A 22,933-nucleotide genomic window follows, 5' to 3' on the forward strand; every position below is an offset into this window, starting at 1 on the left:
GTTTGGTGGAGGGGGGATTATGGTTATTGTGCGGCATGGTGGCGTGGTGGGTAGCACTGTCGCCTCACAGCAAGGAGGGCCTGGGTTCGATTCCCCGGCCGGGCGACCGGGGTCCTCTCTGTGTGGAGTTTGCATGTTCTCCTCGTGTCTGCGTGGGTTTCCTTCGGGTTCTCCAGGTTTCCTCCCACAGTCCAAAAGACATGCAGTCAGGCCAATTGTGTAAAATGATCAAATTGTAAGTCGCACTGGATAAGAGCGTCAGCCAAATGCTGGTAATGTAATGGTGTGGGGTTGTTTTTCAGGAGTTGGGCTCGATCCCTTAGTTCCAGTGAAAGGAACTCTTAATGCTTCAGAGATTTTGGACAATTTCATGCTCCCAACTTTGTGGGAACAGTTTGGGGACGGCCCCTTCCTGTTCCAACATGACTGCGCACCAGTGCACAAAGCAGGACCATAAAGACACGGATAAGCCAGTTTGGTGTGGAAGAACTTGACTGGCCTGCACAGAGTCCTGACCTCAACTCGATAGAACACCTTTGGGATGAATTAGAGCAGAGACTGCGAGCCAGGCCTTTTCATCCAACATCAGTGTCTGACCTCACAAATGCATTTCTTGAAAAATGGTCAAAAATTCCCATAAACACACTCCTAAACCTTGTGGAAAGCGTTCAAAGAGGAGTTGAAGCTGTTATAGCTGCAAAGGGTGGGCCGACATCATATTAAACTATGGATTAAGACTGGGCTGTCACTCAAGTTCATATGCGTGTGAAGACAGACGAGCGAATACTTTTGGAAATACAGTGTATAATGGAAAACCTCATTTTTCCTGTTTCTTTTTTTTTAAATAATGTAAAGTGTAAACACTGTTAAAGCACTGGAGCCTATCCCAGCTGTCTACGTATATCAGCCTTACATAAAAATGAATTACGACTTATTCCCCCTTAACGTGCCATGGGCCCAACAGGAGCCCCAAAGTTTTATTACACACTTCCATAACCTAAGAGTAGCTCCATTAGTTTGCATTGATGTCCCTGTAGGACTGAATAATAAGCCTTAGGATGAAATAAACCTGGAGTGGGTTTAATACCACATAAATGTCATATGTGGAAATACAAGGAAAATGGATGTGTAGCAGCTGTAAATGCAGAATCAGGACATTTAAAAAGATTTCAGCCCACAGAACAGCACCTGTAGTAGTTTTGTCACCATTTACAACAAAAAGTTTACAAAAGGTCTGTTAGGGAACAGTGAAGGCTCGTGTCAGTGGGTCAAGCAGGTATGTTTTTATTACTGAATAGCAGCATGCTGGTCCGTCTTTCATGCAGAAACATTCTCTGATTCTGTCTCTGTATTGACAGTGGCACTGTCTTCTTATTGTGGCCATTTCCTTTATTATGTGACACACAGAGTAATTAGTCAGTCTTTAAGTAAGGTTTTAAGTTTTAAAGCATGAATAGAGGCCAGTGGGTCTGTAAAGATACTTTTCCCATAGGTTGCACAGACTATTCACTCAGCCGTGTGACGTAATAAGCGAAGTGGCCTCCATTGAGAATAGTGGTGCATTCAGACAGCCCTCATCAACTCATGAAGACAGGAAATTGGCACATCACTAAATAATAACTACTATTTGTGTGTGTTAGTTAGCAACTAGTTGATTTATTACAATCACAGTACACTGGCCCCAGAAACTATTGGATATTTGTGCCATATTTGAAAATGTATTAAGTTCATTGTGTTGGGAAACAGTGGTATTCACTTTACACAAGCCATTCCAAGGCTTGGTTTTACTTTTCAGTGAGATATTCTTTGAAAAGGCAGCTGGTGTGTGAGAAAAGGTGGCTTGTTTTTCTTTGTGCAGTTTTTTTGCACGTCTGCATCCAAAATGCCATCAGTGAAAACAAACCCGTGTAAGAAAAACACTGTAACTGCAAAACTTTGACGTTTCCATCCCTTTGCTTGACCGTATCTTTAGTGCAGTCTGGTTGGAATTCTTCTCCAGACTTTTTCCACAGAGGTTCTCCCTTCAGTTCGAAGTGAAACTTTTCTCTGTGAAATAAATGACATTTTGTTAAATATTTGATGAAATATGTAAAGAACCCCAGATAAAAAAGAACTTCAGCTTAACCCCCATTTAACTTTAGACTGATAGAAATAAAAGTACTGTGCAGTTACATTTTTCGTTCATGAAGGTACAAACTATGTAAATGTTCCCTCAAAGGTACAACAATGGTTTTAAGGTCCGATTGTGCACCTGAAATAAGTTTCTCTCAGAGTAAAAGTACATATTTGTTAACCAAGTGTTTTAAAAACAGAACAATAAATGAAAAGCCTGGAGATGAGACGGGGTGTGTGGAGTCAAATGGATTATGGTACGATTATGCCCCCTGACTAAAGGTGCTGAGATGTACCCTTGAGGGTACCACCCCAATGACAATAGGAGAACTGCCCCAGTGACCGTTTTGTTCCTTTTGTCTGAGAGTTTACCAGTGGTTAAGGGATTAAGATAACACGTTCAGCACTTTATGTGCCACTCAGGTTCATCGTTCTTGTCGCAATCTCAGAAAATGGTGAGTAATGAAGACTGTCTGAATGCATCATGTTACTGTTGTGTAAATAATGAACTTGTGCGTTTTCATTCTAACCAATCATCACTTCTCTTGACTGATCCAGAGACTGGCCTGACAAATGGGGTGACAAGTGATGGTAAAGCTCCGAACAGAGCACGCCGAGATTTAGGGCAGGGGAATTTGAAAGGAACACAGCTAGATGTCAAGATAGTCGAGAATCCAGTAAAAGCAGAAATCCCAGTAAACCCGCAGAATCCTGATAAACCATCAGACGTACCGGTAAACCAGCAGAATCCCAATAAACCAGCAGAAATCCCAGGAAGCCAGCAGAATGCCATTAAACCAGCAGAAATCCCAGGAAGCCAGCAGAATCCCAATAAACCAGCAGAAAACCCAGGAAGCCAGCAGAATCCAATCATGAACCAGATGAAAAACCCAGGTGCTAACAATGATACTTTACCACAGACTCCTGGGAACAGTGATAAGACATTAAATGAGCTGAGCAAGGAAGAAGTTACAGAGCAAGGGAACAAGAAAGAAACAGTAAATGAGATGGTTGTTCAAAACCCAGGGAAACAAAATGACAGTGGAAAACAGATCGATGTTGGGAATGGGAATGGGAATGGGAATGGGAATGGGAATAGGAAGAATGAAAGCAAAGAGAATATGGTGCCCGAAGATCCGAGCACAGCAAAGGAGGAAAAAGAGACAGGAAAGGACGGGCAGAAGCAGGAGGGCGAAGGCAGTGCGGATGATGGAGGAAAAAACAAGCGTAAGCTTTGTTCACCATTATGTAGTCCATGCAGAGGAGGATGAATAGAGGCCATCTATTCATTGGACCAAGTGTGTTTGTGCTTGTGTGTGTGTGTAAATGGTGTAGATGGAGACTCCTCTGGTCATTTGTTGTTTGATTCGTGTTCATGTTTTGCAGCTTTAGGTAAATATTTGGAAATATCTTGTCCACTTTGGAGCATCTGGCTTTTTAAACTGTTTTTAGTTCATAAGCATACTTATCATTTCCCATTCCAAGTAGGGAAACACATCACACCAATAACACATGTCCATATGCCTGTCCATTCAGCCTACAGCACTTTAGCTCCAACCATTCTCTTTCTGAAGTGGTGTGAAATATGGTTCCTGCAGAGAATGTTTACATTAAAGCTTACAGGGATGATCCAACATGTTTGACCATCTGCCTAATATGTTGGCCCCACACATACCACCAAGACAGCTCCAGCCAGACCTCTGAAGGCGCCCTGTAGTATATAGCCACAAGAAGTAAGAAGCAGATCCTTTAAGTCCTGCGAGTTGTAAGGTGAAGCTGCGGTCTTCCCATCCCACAGATGCTTGATCGGATTGAGATCTGGGGAATTTGGAGGCCAGGACAAAACCCTGAACTCTTCGTCATGGTCCTAAAACCATTCCTGAACAATATTTGCACATGGCAGGCCACACTGTCCTGTGGAAAGAGGCCACTTCCATCAAGGAAAACCATTGCAATAAAGGGCCGCACCTAGTCCACTACAACATTAGATAGGTAGCAGCTGTCAATGCGGCAGCTGCATTAAGAGTTTCCCAGTAGATGTGAATGAAAATGGAACTCAAGGTCCAATTCTGTTGCTTGTGTTTCCACTGTAAGTACAGCATGGTCACTCTGCGGCTAGTAGCCCTTGGCATTGATGACCTTTGGGCACTCACCAACCTATTGCCGGTTTGTGGTTTGCCCCTCCTCTGACCACTGCGGGTTAAGACCACTGTTGACCGAGAGCATCCCACAGACCTTTCTATTTCGCAGATGCTCCACTTCACTGGAGATAACAGTTTGGCTCTTGGCATTTCTCAGGCCATTCCTTCTGCATCCAGCACATCGACTATGAGAACCAACTGGTCATTTACAATTTAGTATATCCCAGACCTTGACATGATAATCGGCATTATTATTGAATCTCTGAACTGTCATAATGTTTTGGCTCATCTGTGCTTTTTGACTGTTGTAAATGGACATAAGGGAGTACAGAGAGAAATACGGGCTCGTTGTTCTGGCTGACCCTGAACAAGACATGTCTAAAGACAAGTTGTCGACAAATAGGAAGGGAGAAAAAGAGACTGACGAAGACTAGAAAAAGACAACAACTAATGCCCCACACAGAAACTTGGGATACCGAGTTTAGGAGAAGAAGAGAGGAAGAAAGCAGGATTAGCGAGAAAAGAGAAAAACTGAAATGTAGATTTGTCAAGGAGTGGCAGGAGAACCGAAACTGATTGAGAATAATTCTGATTCTGATCTCTTCTAATCTTTTTTTAGCCAACTCACCACCTGCTGGATGTCCCAGAATGCCTTGGTTGAAGGCTGAGGCCTTGAGGATGATGGGGCGCTTCTTTTCCCGGCTGCCTGAGGTGGAAGTTAAGGCTATCCCTACAGAAGATGCAAGTCTACAGGATGTTTCTAATACAATGACATACAAGACTACTTCCTTACCCACACTTCATTTGGATGAACATTTAAGATAATCATGAAATTCAGATGTTAATTCACACCAGTTGTTATAACTTTGTATTCTCAGGAAGAATTTATAAGACTTCCCTACTCACTGGGAAGAAGTAAGCACTGTTAAAAGAATAGTTGAACAGATTGGCATCATTTTCCCCTCAGTCCAAATCCAGTTGATCAGCCAAGTATTAGCATTATGCAAAATAAAGCATCACAGATTTGCCTCAAGCTATAATGTACTGTTATCTATAAAAATGGACAAAAGTGCAAGCAAAGGTTGATGCTTCAAGATGGCTTCTACTGTTGTTTTATCAATATGACATGCTTTTGTCAACTTGTTAGCTACATTAGCCTCATAGCTCCAGTGCAAAACTGAAAAAGCAAACTAAAGACACTAAACATGTCTTGGCTGATGGACTACATTTGGGCTAACAAAACAATTGTGTATACATTTATTTATATACAACTATTTATTAATGACTATTAGCAAACCAGTACAATCACACTTCTGCTCTGTACTCTAAAAAAGCCCTGAACATAAACAAGAAATACACATATGTATTAACATATACAACATAAATATTTTTATCTCCATTGAACCCTGTTTAAACCCTCCCTCTTTTCCTCAGCTCTGTAAGTTCTTCGTGACTCCTGAATTCCCGTCTTCATTCGCCAAAGCAGATGGGATGCAGCCAGCGATTAGTCAGATGCTCTTTCAACGACTCAAGCAAGAATGTTCCAACAGCAGCCAGAACTTCCTGAACCACATTGATAGGTGAGTGCCCTGTATGATTTTATACAACACTATTAAAAAGCTGGGATGCTGGGCAAAATGTACGTAAAAAACAGAATGCAATGATGTGCAAATAAACCCAATATTTATTTGAAGTAGTACAAGAAAACATATAAAAACTGAGAGGTTAATACATACATATCGATATATATTTATATATATATATATATATATATATATAATTTGAATTTGATGCCAGCAGCATTTTGAAAAAGTTGGGACAGAAGCTTGTTTACCACTGTGTTGCACCACCTCTTCTTCTTTTACCAAAATTCTGTAAGTGTTTGGGAACCAATTGTTGTTGTTTTGAAACTTAAATATTTCATGCCAGATGTTTTCAACCTCTCCATGGATCACCACCTTATCGTGGTGGAGAGGTTTGTGTGCTTGAAGGACCCTAGGAGCTATGTTGTCTGGAGCAAAAGCTCCTGGTAGGGTCTCCCATGGCAAACTGGTCCTAGGTGACAGGCCAGACAAAGTGTGATCCATAACCACCCCTATGAGGACAACAAAGCAGGACTCGTGTACCCTGCCCGGATCAGGGTTACCGGGGCCCCACCCTGGAGCCAGGCCTGGGGGAGGGGCTCGCCAGCGAGCGTCTGGTGGCCGGGCATTCACTCATGGTGCCCGGCCGGGCCCAGCCCGAAGGAGCTACATGAGTCCCCCCCTCCCATCGACCCACCACCGATGGGAGGGGCAGTAGTAGGGGTGCGGTGCATTGTGGATCGGGCAGTGTCCGAAGGCGTGGGCCTTGGCGTTCTGATCCTCGGTTGCTGAAACTGGCTTTTGGAACTTGGAACGTTACCTCACTGGCGGGGAAGGAGCCTGAGTTGGTGCGCGAGGTCGAGAGATACCGGCTAGATATAGTCGGGCTCACCTCAACACACAGCTTGGGCTCTGGGTCCAATCTCCTTGAGAGGGGCTGGACTTTTTTCTTTTCTGAAGTTGCCCATGGTGAGAGGCGGCGGGCAGGTGTGGGCTTTCTCATAGCCCCTCGACTCGGCGCCTGTATGTTGGGGTTTTCCCCGGTGGACGAGAGGGTAGCTTCCCTACGCCTTCGGGTTGGGGAACGGGTCCTGACTGTTGTCTGTGCTTATGCACCGAACAGCAGTTCAGAATACCCAGCCTTCATAGAGTCCTTGGAAGGGGTGCTTGAAAGTGCTCCTCCTGGAGACTCGATTGTCCTACTGGGGGACTTCAACGCTCACGTGGGCAATGACAGTAAGACCTGGAGGGGTGTGATTGGGAGGAATGGCCTCTCTGATCTGAACCCGAGTGGTGTTCAGTTTTTGGACTTCTGTGCAAACCACAGTTTGTCCATAACGAACACCATGTTTGAACACAAGGATGTCCATAAGTGCACATGGACACCCTAGGCCGCAGTTCAATGATTGACTTTGTAGTCGTGTCAGCGGACTTGCGGCCATGTGTACTGGACACTCGGGTAAAGAGAGGAGCTGAGCTGTCAACTGATCACCACCTGGTGGTGAGTTGGATCAGGTGGTGGGGGAAGATGCCAGTCAGACCAGGCAAACCCAAACGTATAGTGAGGGTTTGCTGGGAACGTCTGGCAGAAGAACCTGTCAGATTGATCTTCAACTCACACCTCCGTCAGAACTTTGACCAGATATCGGGGGAGGTGGGGGACATTGACTCAGAATGGGCCATGTTCCGCTCCTCCATTGTTGAAGCGGCTGACTGTAGCTGTGGTCGCAAGGTAGTTGGTGCCTGTCGGGGCGGTAATCCTCGAACCCGGTGGTGGACACCCCAGGTGAGAGATGCCGTCAAGCTGAAGAAGGAGTCCTACCGGACATGGTTGGCCTGTAGGACACCAGAGGCAGCTGGCAGGTATCGACAGGCCAAGCGATCTGCGGCTTCAGTCGTTGCCAAGGCAAAAACCCGGGTGTGAGAAGAGTTCGGTGAGGCCTTGGAAAGTGACTTTAAGTCGGCTCCGAAAAGATTCTGGCAAACCGTCAGGCGACTCAGAAGGGGAAAGCAGTGTGCCACTAGCACTGTATATAGTGGAGATGGTGTGCTGCTGACTTCGACTGAAGACGTCATTGGGCGGTGGAAGGAATACTTTGAGGACCTTCTCAATTCCACCAACATGTTCTCCAGTGAGGAGGCAGAGTCTGGGGACACGGGAATAGGCTTGTCCATTACTGAGGCCGAAGTCGCTAAGGTAGTTAAAAAGCTCCTTGGCGGCAGGGCTGCAGGGGTGGATGAGATCCGTCCCGAGTTCCTCAAGGCTCTGGATGTTGTGGGGCTGTCTTGGCTGACACGCCTTTTCAACATTGCATGGACATCGGGGGTGGTGCCACTTGATTGGCAGACTGGGGTGGTGGTGCCTCTTTTTAAAAAGGGGGACCGGAGGGTGTGTTCCAACTACAGGGGAATCACACTCCTCAGCCTCCCTGGTAAGGTCTATGCAAGGGTACTGGAGAAGAGAGTCCGGCTTATAGTCGAACCTCGGATTCAGGAGGAGCAGTGCGGGTTCCGCCCTGGTCGTGGAACACTGGACCAACTCTTTACCCTCTCCAGGATTCTCGAGGGTTCATGGGAGTTTGCCAAACCAGTCCACATGTGCTTTGTGGATTTGGAGAAGGCATTCGACTGTGTTCCCCGGGGTATTCTGTGGGAGGTGCTTCGGGAGTACAGGGTACATGGCTCTTTGCTACGAGCCATTCAGGCCCTGTACAAACAAAGCAGGAGCTTGGTCAGACTTTTTCCCAGTGAGAGTTGGACTCCGTCAGGGCTGCCCTATGTCACCGATTCTATTCATAATTTTTATGGATAGAATTTCTAGGCGCAGTCAGGGGATGGAGGGTGTCTGGTTTGGTGACCTCAGGGTCACATCGCTGCTGTTTGCAGATGATGTGGTCCTATTGGGGACATCAGGCCGTGAACTTCAGCTTGCACTGGATCGGTTTGCAGCCGAGTGTGAAGCGGCCGGGATGAGGATCAGTACCTCCAAATCCGAGGCCATGGTTCTCACGCGGGAAAGGGTGGAGAGCCCTCTCTGGGTCGGGGATGAGCTCTTGCCTCAAGTGGAGGAGTTTAAGTATCTTGGGGTCTTGTTCACGAGTGATGGTACAAGGGAGCGGGAGATTGACAGGCGGATTGGTGCTGGGTCAGCAGTGATGCGGGCTCTTTACCGGTCTGTTGTGGTAAAGAAAGAGCTGAGCCATAAGGCAAGGCTCTCGATTTACTGGTCGATCTATGTTCCCACCCTCACCTATGGTCATGAGCTTTGGGTAATGACCGAAAGAACGAGATCGCGAATACAAGCGGCTGAAATGAGTTTCCTCCGCAGGGTGGCTGGACTCTCCCTTAGAGATAGGGTGAGAAGTTCGGTCATCCGGGAGGGACTCGGAGTAGAGCCGCTGCTTCTTCACGTCGAGAGGAGCCAGTTGAGGTGGTTCGGGCATCTTGTTAGGATGCCTCCTGGACGCCTCCCTTGGGAGGTGTCACAGGCAAGTCCACCGGGGAGGAGACCCCGGGGAAGACCCAGGACACGCTGGCGTGACTATATCGCCCAGCTGGCCTGGGAGCGCCTCGGAATCCCTCCCAGGGAGCTAGTGGAAGTGGCTGGGGAAAGGGAGGTCTGGGCTTCATTGCTCAGGATGCTGCCCCCGCGACCCGAACCCCGGAGAAGCGGAAGATGATGGATGGATGGATGGATGGATGTTTTCAATGGTGACTTGGCTCAATGGAGGTTTAACACTCAGATTGTTTTACCATGGAGCCATGCTGTTGTAATATGTGGAGAATGTGGTTTGGCATTGTTTTGCTGAATGTAAGCAAGGCCTTCTCTGAAAAAGACGTCATCTGGATGGCAGCACATGTTGGCCAGATGGCCAGTCTCCTCTTTAGCCTAGAGGACACAGCGTCCATGATATCAAAAAAGAATTTCAAAAATTTCAGACCACAGGACACATTTGTGCTTGGCCTCAGTCCCTCTTAAATGAGCTCGGGCCCAGAAAAGTCGGTGGCGTTTCTGGTTTCTTCTTTGCATGGTAGAGTTTCAACTTTGCATTCGTTCACTTGTGCTTGTAATCATAAAAATTCATATAACATTCTGATACTCACTCATGTTAGCCGGATGTACACTGCTGTGCTAATGAACAAATATAGTGATGGAGTCTCTGCTCACACAGAGACGAGTTACTGACCCTGTGACAGTCAGACACAAAGTTGCTGGTCACTTTAAATATTGTGCCTTGGCATATTCCCATCAGACCTATACTGTGTTATTTTAACCCATTTTAAACACACACAATCACAACTGCTTTTCCAATAGGTCATGTTACTGACCGGTTGCCAGTTAACCAAATTAGTATTAGCATTTCACAACTTTACCTTTACCTCATGTTCAAAATGAGCATATATTTTTCAAAAAACAAAATTTCTTAGTTGTACTATTTTCAATTAAATATAGGATGTAAATAATTGCATGCTGTTTGAAAAAACTGGGCTGTAGTAGGAAAAATCATCAGAGCCTTTGGCCTCTTTCTACCAAGGCTTTATACAGAATAAAGCAAACCGGGTGTTGGTTTTTTTGACTTGATCATCTTGTAGTAAATTCTTTGGTAAGATTAATACTTTGAAAGTTATTCTGTGGTCAGACATAAATGTTAGAGGTGGGCGATATGTTTTCATTATCAAGAGAAATGATCATATCAGTATCGCGTTGTTGTATTTTTTACATCGCTGACCCTCACTTCAACATCTCTTCCTGGCTTTCCTGGCCAGGCTCGGCTCTCTCGTCTGTTTCTTTGATGATGGCCCATCTCTCAATGCCACACTGAGTAAGAAGGTGCTGTCCCAGATGGCAGACTGCGAGAATGCTGGGATTGACCAGGTTTGGCAAAGTTTTTAATAGTATTATCTTTCTATGATCTTTCTTTGTTTGTTTGTTTTTGTGTTTGTTTGCACTCAACAACAATAATGCTGCTTATTTAGCCAGTAATGCACTCAAGGCCCCTTTTATTTGCTTTACCTTCCATATCCAGACATCTATACAGGCATATATTAGTGTTTTCACTGTTCTATACACCTGATCCAACTACTCAGCTAATTGACAAGCCCTTCTGGTGGCCCTTTTATGAAAGCAACTTGGTTCCTTCCCGACTTGGAATATATAATGTGCCACGATATTTAAGCCCAATCCCATTTCACCCCTTGCCCATATCGCTTAGCCCTTACCCATCCATTCATGCCTAGGGGTAGGGTGTCCCGATTTTTGTTGATTTTGGTGTTGGACTACATGGCCCTCCAAACGGAGGTTTTTCAGAGAAGATGGCTGCGCAAGCGCCCCAAAGAAACCCACAAATATGAGAATATTCTACGTTAAAAAAAATATGAGAACCCTTGTGTTATCTTAGTTTAATGTCAGCTAGCTACCTTAAATGGTGTAGCAGTTACATTCTGGCACCTCAGGCTTCAGAACTGCTGCTCCATTTAAGGTGGAACGGGAAAATTTGAACAAGAATCTGGAGAACATCTGACTTCAGCTTCATATCACTGAAGACTTAGGGGTGGGTGATAATAAATAATTGCCCCCTCTTTGAAGGTGTATGATTCCCTAAATGTAACTAAAGCCCAGCAGTGAGGAGCTGAACTTCACCCTCCTCTGCTGACAGAGCAGCGCGAGTAGCTGCTAATGAAGTAATGTTCTTTTTTAGTTGAGGGTCTCATTTCAAATGGGAAGATTTCAACCACTATCCCTTCTAGCTCAGTTCCACGGGGCAAGGAAACACTCAGGGGGGTAAGGGTAAAAAATAAGAAGCAGGATTGGGCCTGAGCTTCTCTGAAGTTCACCAACGAGTTGGCCATTCGTTACATTGCATCACTGAAAGTCATCCACTGAAGAGAACTCTCTCTCTGAATTCACCCTCTCTCAGATAAAACGAGACTTAATGAGGAAGGTGATGTCGAACGGTGACGTTCCTCCCACCATAGAGCTGTTGCGGACTCTGGGTTCCAGCGTGTCCATCCTGCCTTCTTCCAAACTGTCCGACTTCAGCGCTGATACTCTGAAGAATGGCCTGACCAGCCTGAGGGAGGTCAAATGGAAGCCAGCTCAGGCCAGAATTTTAGCTCAAAAACTCCTGGAGAAGGTAAAGGTTAGGCAGGGTTGTTTTGTCTTTAGTAGGGCTGAGTAATACAGAGAAAACTTAGGACAACATATATTTGTCCATATTATTCATTATTAATATGGATAATTATCACATTTGGATATTTTCTGTCAAACTCACACTATTTTCTCTATAATCTCAGAGAAAATAGTTTGCTAGCTATCTCTGTTAAGTATTCTGCTGGTTTGTGCTGCTGCAAGTGAATGGCTAGACTTCTAAATATCCCGTGCATAAAAGGTGGATTTGTCCCTATCATGCTGTTGCTGTCAGGCTCACAGGGCTGTCCTCCACCACCCGCCCTCTGCCCTTCTTCTTTAGAACGTCACTGGTGAAAGTCTCTTATCTCTGGGCTCCATGGTAAGAGGAGTGGACAGCGAAATACTGAGGAAGGTTAAACTGCAGGGACTGCTGGGAAATGAAGGCTTGAAGAACATGACTGAGAAGATGTCGTCTTTGCAGAAAAAGGCTCTGCTAGAAGGGGTGAGTGTTATATGTGTATATGCATTACCAGCATGACCATCCAAAAGCTTGGAAGTACTGCTTTCAGTAGTACGAGGCCGTATGTGCAGAATGATTCTAGTCAGTGCTGGTACTGAGCTACAAATTAGTAGGAAGCTGTAATAAATATAAACAGAAAAATTGTAAAAAAAAAAATAAAAATAAAAAATTGTGAAAAAAAAAATCATAATTCACAGAGGATGAAAAGAACTGCTTATAGATTAAAATTGATAAAGTTGCATAAAACTAAGAAAGAAATTATTAAATTAAATGAATGCAATGAATGTCCATATTACACACACACACACACACACACACACATATATATATATATTTGTTTACTTTTTATGCATTTCTTTCTCAGTTGCGCTCCAGTTTGAATGAATCTGATTTGGTGAAGAAGGTGCCAGACTCTCTCCTCTCCTCACTTTCTCTCCTCAGTCTGGAGAAAGCAGGAATTAGCTCTGTAGACCAGCTGGGGGGTCGCAGCTGGTCGCGTACACAGGTATGCTAACACACACACACACGCGCACACAAACACACACACACACACACACACACACACACACACACACACACACACACAAATCTGCATGAATGCCCAGAGTGTGTAGTTTTACAGTCTGACTGTAATAATTGTGGAGTGATTTTAATCCAGTATGAATCTGCAATGTGTGTAGTTTTACAGTCTGACTGTAATAATTGTGGAGTGATTTTAATCCAGTATGAATCTGCAGTGTGTGTAGTTTTACAGTCTGACTGTAATAATTGTGGAGTGATTTTAATCCAGTATGAATCTGCAGTGTGTGTAGTTTTACAGTCTGACTGTAATAATTGTGGAGTGATTTTAATCCAGTATGAATCTGCAATGTGTGTAGTTTTACAGTCTGACTGTAATAATTGTGGAGTGATTTTAATCCAGTATGAATCTGCAGTGTGTGTAGTTTTACAGTCTGACTGTAATAATTGTGGAGTGATTTTAATCCAGTATGAATCTGCAGTGTGTAGTTTTACAGTCTGACTGTAATAATTGTGGAGTGATTTTAATCCAGTATGAATCTGCAGTGTGTAGTTTTACAGTCTGACGGTAATAATTGTGGAGTGATTTTAATCCAGTATGAATCTGCAGTGTGTGTAGTTTTACAGTCTGACTGTAATAATTGTGGAGTGATTTTAATCCAGTATGAATCTGCAGTGTGTAGTTTTACAGTCTGATGGTAATAATTGTGGAGTGATTTTAATCCAGTATGAATCTGCAGTGTGTGTAGTTTTACAGTCTGACTGTAATAATTGTGGAGTGATTTTAATCCAGTATGAATCTGCAGTGTGTAATTTTACAGTCTGACTGTAATAATTGTGGAGTGATTTTAATCCAGTATGAATCTGCAGTGTGTAGTTTTACAGTCTGACTGTAATAATTGTGGAGTGATTTTAATCCAGTATGAATCTGCAATGTGTGTAGTTTTACAGTCTGACTGTAATAATTGTGGAGTGATTTTAATCCAGTATGAATCTGCAGTGTGTGTAGTTTTACAGTCTGACAGTAATAATTGTGGAGTGATTTTAATCCAGTATGAATCTGCAGCGTGTAGTTTTACAGTCTGACTGTAATAATTGTGGAGTGATTTTAATCCAGTATGAATCTGCAGTGTGTAGTTTTACAGTCTGACTGTAATAATTGTGGAGTGATTTTAATCCAGTATGAATCTGCAGTGTGTAGTTTTACAGTCTGACTGTAATAATTGTGGAGTGATTTTAATCCAGTATGAATCTGCAGTGTGTGTAGTTTTACAGTCTGACTGTAATAATTGTGGAGTGATTTTAATCCAGTATGAATCTGCAGTGTGTAGTTTTACAGTCTGACTGTAATAATTGTGGAGTGATTTTAATCCAGTATGAATCTGCAGTGTGTGTAGTTTTACAGTCTGACTGTAATAATTGTGGAGTGATTTTAATCCAGTATGAATCTGCAGTGTGTGTAGTTTTACAGTCTGACTGTAATAATTGTGGAGTGATTTTAATCCAGTGTGAATCTGCAGTGTGTAGTTTTACAGCCTGGAAGTAATTGGGCGTCTCCAGGCACATCTTAAGACTACAACAGCAGACTCAAATGAAATCTTTTTCCATGGAAAACACATCATGCTCCTTCACTGGGATAACGGTGGAATGAAGTGGCTGCTAAGCAGTGATTGGTGGGGCTTTTGATTGTTCTGTCAGAGAACAGAGTGTGGTTAAACATGCCGAAATCATCAGTTATAAATTCACAGATTTGAATTCGAAACCATTTCACTTCAGAAAGAGTCTATGCAAAATAAGTAAATGAGTTAATTACAATTAATCAGCCGTATAGACATCTAGGGCGTGCTCATGCACCCACAGCCCCCCTCCTGCAGTGTGTGTAGTTCTAGCAGTCTAACAAAACCTGAAACAACACAGGGCCGTGTAGCATGTTGTTATTGTTAGTGAGTGTGTCCCGCAGGGTAATGCTGACCTGAACATCTTCAATATGACTTTTCCTAGCTGTCCAAGCTGTCTGTGGGAATTTAATGATATCGATGCTGTACCAAATGACCATTATATAAGAGTTTTCACTGTTTTCATGTTCGATTTCTCTAGTCTGTTTACCTTATAAAGAAGACTTTGGGTCAGGGGATCAAATCTGAGCAAATAAGGTGAGCCAGTTGACCGTACATACATTATTAAACACTGATGGATGAAGTACACAAATCATGTACTGGAGTTAAAGTAGAGATATCCAAGGTAAAATATCACTCCAGTAAAAGTAGAAGTTCCTCCCTTTAGACCTCCACTTGAGTAAAAGTACAAAGTATTTGCCTTCAAATGTACTTAAGTATAAAGTAAAAGTACTAAAAGATCAATTAACTTAATGCAAGGTAGTTCCAAGTTTAAGTTTAGTAAAAACTGGCTTTAAACTCAGGATCACAGATGAGCTCCTTGACTATGTTGATCTGTAGGCGTCTGTTCATAAACATAAACCAGCCCAAACTCATTTACTATAAAATGAAATGGTGTTTGTAGAAATTCAGAAAAAAGCCGCGTCAGTCTCGACTGCATATGTGGTCATATTTCTATATTGTGCTCTATTTACACAAAGTTAGGTTAGTTCATCATTTATGTTGAACAGACTCTCCCAAAGTTTTACGCTGCTGCGCTGACGTTGAACCGCGTGCTGCACTGGGTCGATATGACCAACAGGTCAAAACCAGCTCTAAACAAAGTGACCGCTGGGCCCTGATTGGTGCTCTGGCTTTGCGCTTCTTTCGTTTTGACATGTTACGTTTTTATACACACAGAAACCAAAAGGAAAGACAGATTTCTCAAAATGTAGGAGGAAAAAGTCGGATATTAGACTCTGAAATGTAGTGGAGTGAAAGGAAAAAGTCGCCCAGAACGGAGAAACTTCAGTACAGATACACCAAAAATACTAAAGTACAGAAACTAATTACATTTACTGAGTTACTGTCCACCACTGTTACTAACTGATAGTGACCAGCTGTGAATTGTAAATTAGATAATGATCTGCTACCAGTATAAAAACAAGTCCATCATTTCTTAACAGGAAGCTGGGCCAGGCTGTCCAGGGTGTAACCTGCAGCATGATTGACAGTGTCAATCAAAGTGATACCTTGACAATAGTGCAAACACTTGCCGATTCTTCTAACTGGCTGTCTAGGACGCAGGTAAGGACTAAGAATGGTACGGTATCATGACATCAGTGACTAAAATCATTCTGTCTTCTGTATCTTTGCTGTTAAAATGTTCTCACTTAAAAATGATGGTTCTTCAATGGTTCTTCAGTAAAGATAAGGGTTCCTTACTGATCTCTGTTACAATAGAAGAACGCTTATTGGTTGTATATAGAGCCATGAACATTCAAAGAACCCTTTTCACGATTTAAAGGATTCTATATAGCACTAAAAAGCATTCCTCTGTTGTACCAACCCTGGCATGGTAATAATTAAAGAACCATTTTTGGTGCTATATAGAACTATTTTATAGAAAGGTTCCATATAGAATCCTTTTCATGATAAAAGAACCCATTAATAATCTTTATAGAACCTAGAGTCTATATAGCACCAAAAGGGTTCTTCTATTGTAACAAGCCTGACATCATAACAATAGAAGTACCTTTTTGGTACAGTTTAGAACCATTTTCAAAAAGGTTCTATATAGACCCATCTACGGCACATTCCCCATCAATCTGAAGAATGCTTTCATGATGCAAAGGGCTCTTAGAATGTTCATGGTGCTTTATTGAACCTAGGATCTATGTAGCACCAGAAAGGGTTCTTCTCTTGTAACAAACCTGAAATTGTAACATTTTTGGTGCTATATAGAACCATTTTCAAAAAAAGCCATCTACAGCCATCACATTACCCATTAATCCAAAGAACCCTTTTACAATGCAAAGAACCCTTTAATCATGGAAAGGGTTCTTTCAATGTTCAGGTTCTATATAGAACCATTTTCTTTGCTAAACATGGAGCCCTGCTGGTGTAAAAATAAAAATAATGCGTGGCCACGACTTAGTAAGGCAAGGAGATGAGATCCTAATGCGAGGCCTCGACGTAATGAGATGATAAACAGCTTAATAATGCATGATCTCGTTCCAATTCCTTACTAAGTCATGTTAATATGGCGTGGCTACACATTATTTGTATTCATACAGGATGTCACCAGCAGGGCTCTGTTCTATTGACCCCTTGAAGGACCGTGATTTCTGTGTGAACTGTGTGAACTGAAAATATACAGTACTGTGCGAAAGTCTTTGGCACCCAAGACACATTTTCAAAATCGATTTATTGGTATACTTTGTGTTTATAATTAAAATTGTGTTTATAATATTCATTTAAGGCATTTGGCAGATAGTCTTATCCAGAGCAACTTATAGTTTGATTATTTTACACAGGTAGGCAAAAGTGGTGTTAGGAGTCTAGCCAAAGGACTCTTATAGGTATAGTGTAGGGAGTTTACTCAGGCAGGGATTGAACCCCAGATTTTCTGGATGTTGGTGTGTTTGTTTAACCATCTCCAAGCCTCTCCTCGAGGAAGTCCCAGTATTATATGTAGTTAAAAAGCAGCTCCTGGTTTGACCAATCAGTGCTTCAGTAAATTGAGCTCATGATGTCATTGATGATATTAACGAGTCTCTGTGGCGGCTGTGAAGGTGTCAAGGAAAAATATGGACCCAAGAAATTCTTGTTACTTTTTATTGTTTTTCTGTTTATTTGAATTATGAATACGACTTTATTCTAATGTATATTGTGATAAACTCACTGCTGAGGTCAACTGTACTACTAAGTACTGCATATAAAGCACAAATACAAACTGAAATCACTTTGAAATTTCACCAAAGGTGTTATATTAGTCAGAGAGTAGCAGTACACGGTTTATTTCCATGTTAAACCTTTTTAAAAAGTTTTAACTACACATCATATCAGAAGCACTACAGTTATTTACACTGGGTATTTATTATTTATTACTCTATGAAATATTAATAAAACTAGTTGTAATATCTCTTAAGTATGTAGCTACTCAGAGAAAAGCTCTGTATGTTCTGATTGGTCAGTCTGATTCTGTCGTGTAATTCTTCCTTCCAGGTGCGCTGCATTGCTAACAAACTCTTCCTCAGTCTAGAGAAACAGAGGCCCGGCTATTTCATGAACATCACCAACTCAGAGCTGCAGGCCATTCCTGCTCTGCTGCTGATCCAACTACCGTAAGTTACTTTCACAGAGCGGCCTTGAAGCAGAATAGTTGACAAAGAGACGTTTGGAGACGAAAGTTTGCCTCTTTAGTTTTGTACTGGCGCTCCAAGGCTAATGTCACTAACAAGTAAGGGCCACCTTATAGCCACCAGGTTAGCATCATACAAGCTTAACTGTGCCTAAATCATCAAACATGTACCTCAAATTGTGTTGACTTTAGTAGTGGGCAATATGACAAACGTGTAATCACAGAACAATTAAAATCTCAGATTGCGGCATTCCCTGTCGTCGGAAGAAAGACAACAACAACAAAAAAACTTGAGTGTCAGTATTCCCCCTTCTGGCCACCAGAGGTCTTCCTCTCCTGAGTTCTAACACTGTCACCATGACAACCCTAATGAGTCCCACCTGATCCTCATTTCCACCCTACTCTGCTATAAAAAGCTCTCAGTTGCACTCACACCTTGCGAAGTATTGCCAGTTCCTCAGTGTCTGCCTTACCAAGCCTTGTTTAGTCCCTTGTCTTTTTTGGTGTTTTGGGCTGGTTTTTGACTTTGGACCTCCTTTTCTGTCCTCAGCCTTGTCCCTTGGATTTCCCTATTTTATTTAACCACCTTTAACTTGCACATGGGTCCTTCTCATGTTCCTGAGAACCAACTGTTACAAGGAGAAGTAAAAAAACCTTTTAAGTCAATGGAACCCGACGTCTTTCCAAGTCATTTTGGGTTGTTTCTTTTAGTCCCTTCATCATGAAATTTACACGTAGTGTAAAGAGCAACAGGCCATTTTCAAATCAGGTCAAAAACTGAAAAACATCAAAAATGACGATACAAAGTTTTGTTCTGACAACAGGGACGTATTTTTCAAATGAAACTTTTATATTCTTAAATAAAGCCTTTTTTGTATGAATAAGAACCAATTTTAACAAAGAATTTCTGACATTTCTATTGTGCAAAATTCTAGCTGAACAATATATAAATGATTTCTGTCACTATTACTTTCTAACTCGCAGGCTTAGCACAAACAGCCGTAAACATTGTTTGATGTCTGAATTTCTACCTGGTTGAAGTTGTCCTCTTATTCAACAGCTTTTTGTTAGAATTTTCCTTTCCACCTGAAATCTTAACAGCAGTAACAAGTTCTCTGGTTATATACAAAAAGGCCGCTAATGAAGTTCAGGTGACATATCCAGAGAACTTGTGGAGAGGAGAACTACTGCTCTGAACTGTCTTCCAGTTTTCTCAAACACTAGAGGGCGCTCTCAAGTGAGGCTAAAATAAATGGGTTAGGACGGAGCATTTGAGCAAAATCGTATTTATTAATATAAAAGAATACATTCATTTCCGGAACACAGAACTCAGTGAATGAGAACAGCCAATGAGCTGCTCTGCTCGCCAACCAGTCCACACTCAGCAGTATTGCTAGCGTTCTGTTCCCCAAAACCTGAAAAAAAAGGAAACATACAGGTACTTTTATTTGCTTTTTTTTTAGTAAAATACATCCTTCTAGTTTCTAAAATTATAGGAAAATTCTGGGCTAGAAACTATTTTAGCTTTGTTTTTTGGCCGTTTAGCTATCGCTCATGGGCGCCCTCTGCTGTTTTGCAGTCATGTTTTTTGATATAACAAGAGCAATAGGAAGTGGCCAGGCTCCTCATTAACTGGCTGTGACATATCTACACTAATGTTCAGGAGATAGAGACCTCTGTAGGCAAGGAGGAGAAACTTCAGCAGTTTTTTTTTTATACTTTTTTTAACCCCATAACCGGGGAAATTCCACCTCTGCATTTAACCCATCCATGAAGTAAAACACCACATACACACTAGTGAATAGACACACTCACAAGTGGGCAGTGAGCACACTTACCTGGAGCGGTGGGCAGCCCTATGCACGGCACACGGGGAGCAATTGGGGGTTAGGCGTCTTGCTCAAGGACACCTCAGACATGGACTGTCGGTGCTGGGGATCGAACCAGTAACCTTCCAGTCACAGGGCCAGTTCCCTAACCTCCAGCACACGACTGCCCACAACTGCCCCCGATGCCTAACCTGGTGCCTGTAAGTTTCCATTACTTGTTAGCTACATGAGTCTCATTGCTTTCAAAGCTGAAAGCTAAAGAAGCAAACATGTCTTATCAGTTCGACTACATTTGAATTGAAGAGGAAATTGTGTCATTTTGTGTGATTTTTGGCCAAACTATCAATTCCATAATCCAGCAAAACGTTAGTAATGGTTAAAATGAGTCTTTTATGTTTTCTCACTAATCCAAACACACATTTTTACCCCTCACTCACACATGTAACCCATTAAATACACACACACACACACACGCGCACACACACACACACACGTACACAGAATAAAGGTGATTCAAGGTCTCCCGGCCACAGTGTGTCCTCGTTTCCTGGAGAAGATGAGTCAAGCCAACCTGTCATCCCTACCAAACAGTGCACCCTCACGCTGGGAGCTCAGAGACAGAGCTCTGCGCTGCCTGGTAACTTGTTTTCATTTAATTTAAGAGTGTGAACTACAGTATACATCCTATGTATATTAATGTCGTTATATGTATGTAAAATGACATACTGTGTTTTATATGCAATACTGTACATAAATCAGAGATTACAGTTCATCTCCAGTCTATGCTCCCATTTGGCATCAGTTACGCATTTTTTTTTTTTTTACTTCCAGCAAGAAGCCAATTACCTTGAAAAATAATTTTTTACATATGGAAAATGTTCCTTTGGATATGTGTTTTCAGCGCTATTTGTATTTGACACAAACAGATTCGGGCTTTTGAGCATAATGTCTTTAGATCAGAATGGCTTGAAGATTACAGCAGTCCCCAGTACGAGAAACATTGGCCTCTTTTCTACTGTCGAGCCGAATGGGTCTCAGTGCCCATTCCAACTGTCATTCCAACACCGGCCTCTCGGTGCGCTTTCATCTTTTTTAATTCCTCCAAAACGTTTGGTATTCAAGCCTCATTTACCGCCAATACCTGTACTGTGGTGGGTTTCATCTGGAGCTGGCTAGCTACAGTAGCTTAGCCCTAGCATTGCAAAGCAGGGTGCACTTCAAAACGTCCGAGAATTTCAAAAGTTCTAATTTGATCTTTCTGTCACTTCAACAGCAGACATTCAAATTTGTGATCTCAGACGCCATCGAGCCTGTAATGCTGCGTGAGGCGCCGTGCACTCGCGTTATCTTAGCCTAGCAGGCTACAGCTTAAAGCACTAACACTACAAGTTCAGTTCCGTCTTTCTGTCACTCCAACGCCGATCAGTTGCCTTTACTCTCGCTGTCATAAACATTTATCATCTATCCTTGTGATAGCAGAGTAGCTCGTTAAATGAAACCCGTACTGTGGTGTTTGGGCATCTTTAGCTCTGTTAGCTAAGAGAAAGGAGCCGGCTAGCATTATCTTAGCTAAGTTCCAGACACCAGAGAACAGGTTTCATTTCGGCTGACACTTCCTCGGATTTGAGTTATCATCTAAATTTGTCAGTAAAGCTTCTGTTAGTCGGAATCGAACCTGTCCTGTGGTGAGCAAAGCTGGCGGCATGCTAGTTATGCTAACACTAACCTGCTACTCTCTCCTGGTTAGCAAGGCCATTTAACCTTTAGACACTGGCGATAGATTGAAGCTTTGATGTTTACTGAAAGGTGGATTTAAAATCGTGCACTGCTTTCATTTATTTGGTGGCCGTGTGAGCAAACTGAACTTATTTGGCTGTTTTCGGGTTTAAAATAAAGCGGCAGGAGGCTGTGGCAGACAACCGGCATAAACGTAGAACCAGTCAGCGAATAGCTAGGGCATTATGTCGTCCCACTGAACGGTTCTGTGGTCCCAAGTGCAATTCATACTGAAAATAAAATGAATTTAAATTTAAGCATAGTTTAAGAACAAGTGAATGGAAAAGGGGCCATTACGTCAGTTGTTTCCAGACATTTGACAGGTCCTGCACATTAGCAGAGGGCGCAGGCCTGACCTCTGTTCTCCATGTCCTCAGGGGAAGAATGCGTCTAATTTGTCCACAGCTGAGGTCTTGTCTCTGGGTCCTCTGGTGTGTGAGCTTGATCCTGCATGGATGTCGTCTCTGAACCCTGCGGCTCTGAACTCTACGCTGCAGGCCTTGGCCTCCTGTGAACACATTCCTCGCCCTTACAGAGCTCCTCTGTTCACACTGATCACACGTGTCTATGGGTAATGTAGTCTGCTTGCAGACGACACTGTCACTCGTTCTGCATTCACACCGCCCAGTGCTGAAGAGTTTTATATCACAGTGTTATTCAAAGTATTTAAAGTTCACAATAAGAAAAGTATGCGGCATGGTGGCGCGGTGGGTAGCGCTGTTGCCTCACAGCAAGAAGGGCCTGGGTTTGATTCCCTGGCCGGGCGACCAGGGTCCTTTCTGTGTGGAGTTTGCATGTTCTCCTCATGTCTGTGTGGATTTCCTCCCAAATACATGCAGTTAGGTTGATTGGACATGCTAAATTGCCCCTTGGTGTGTGATATGAAAAGTATTTATCTGCAGAACAGTTACCACTATTGAGCTGAGCGTATCATCTGTGAACGTTCTGACAATTTGGCGATGGTCCCTAAAACCCTTTTAAATCTACAGCTTTATAGAGTTACAGCTTATGCACATCCATGCTGGTCACAGTGAAACAAATTGATGTGTAAAAATAATGGAGGAGGGGAATCCATGATTTTGCAT

The 22,933-nt window shown here is 42.8% G+C and overlaps 1 protein-coding gene across 1 annotated transcript in view; it reads left to right on the forward strand.

Moving 5' to 3' along the window:
* The window catches only part of LOC108432297 (otoancorin), a 36,994-nt gene that overhangs the window by 1,498 nt on the left and 12,563 nt on the right, over nt 1-22,933 (forward strand). The window contains exons 2-12 of the mRNA XM_037537184.1: nt 4,873-4,994; nt 5,688-5,833; nt 10,604-10,712; nt 11,755-11,970; nt 12,307-12,468; nt 12,851-12,991; nt 15,103-15,158; nt 16,067-16,187; nt 18,108-18,226; nt 20,574-20,709; nt 22,226-22,419. Of these exons, the coding sequence (XP_037393081.1) occupies nt 4,873-4,994; nt 5,688-5,833; nt 10,604-10,712; nt 11,755-11,970; nt 12,307-12,468; nt 12,851-12,991; nt 15,103-15,158; nt 16,067-16,187; nt 18,108-18,226; nt 20,574-20,709; nt 22,226-22,419 (1,522 nt within the window). The remainder of the gene's footprint in view (nt 1-4,872; nt 4,995-5,687; nt 5,834-10,603; nt 10,713-11,754; nt 11,971-12,306; nt 12,469-12,850; nt 12,992-15,102; nt 15,159-16,066; nt 16,188-18,107; nt 18,227-20,573; nt 20,710-22,225; nt 22,420-22,933) is intronic.

The sequence above is a fragment of the Pygocentrus nattereri genome, chromosome 3 (assembly GCF_015220715.1).
Source record: "Pygocentrus nattereri isolate fPygNat1 chromosome 3, fPygNat1.pri, whole genome shotgun sequence".
NCBI lineage: Eukaryota > Metazoa > Chordata > Actinopteri > Characiformes > Serrasalmidae > Pygocentrus > Pygocentrus nattereri.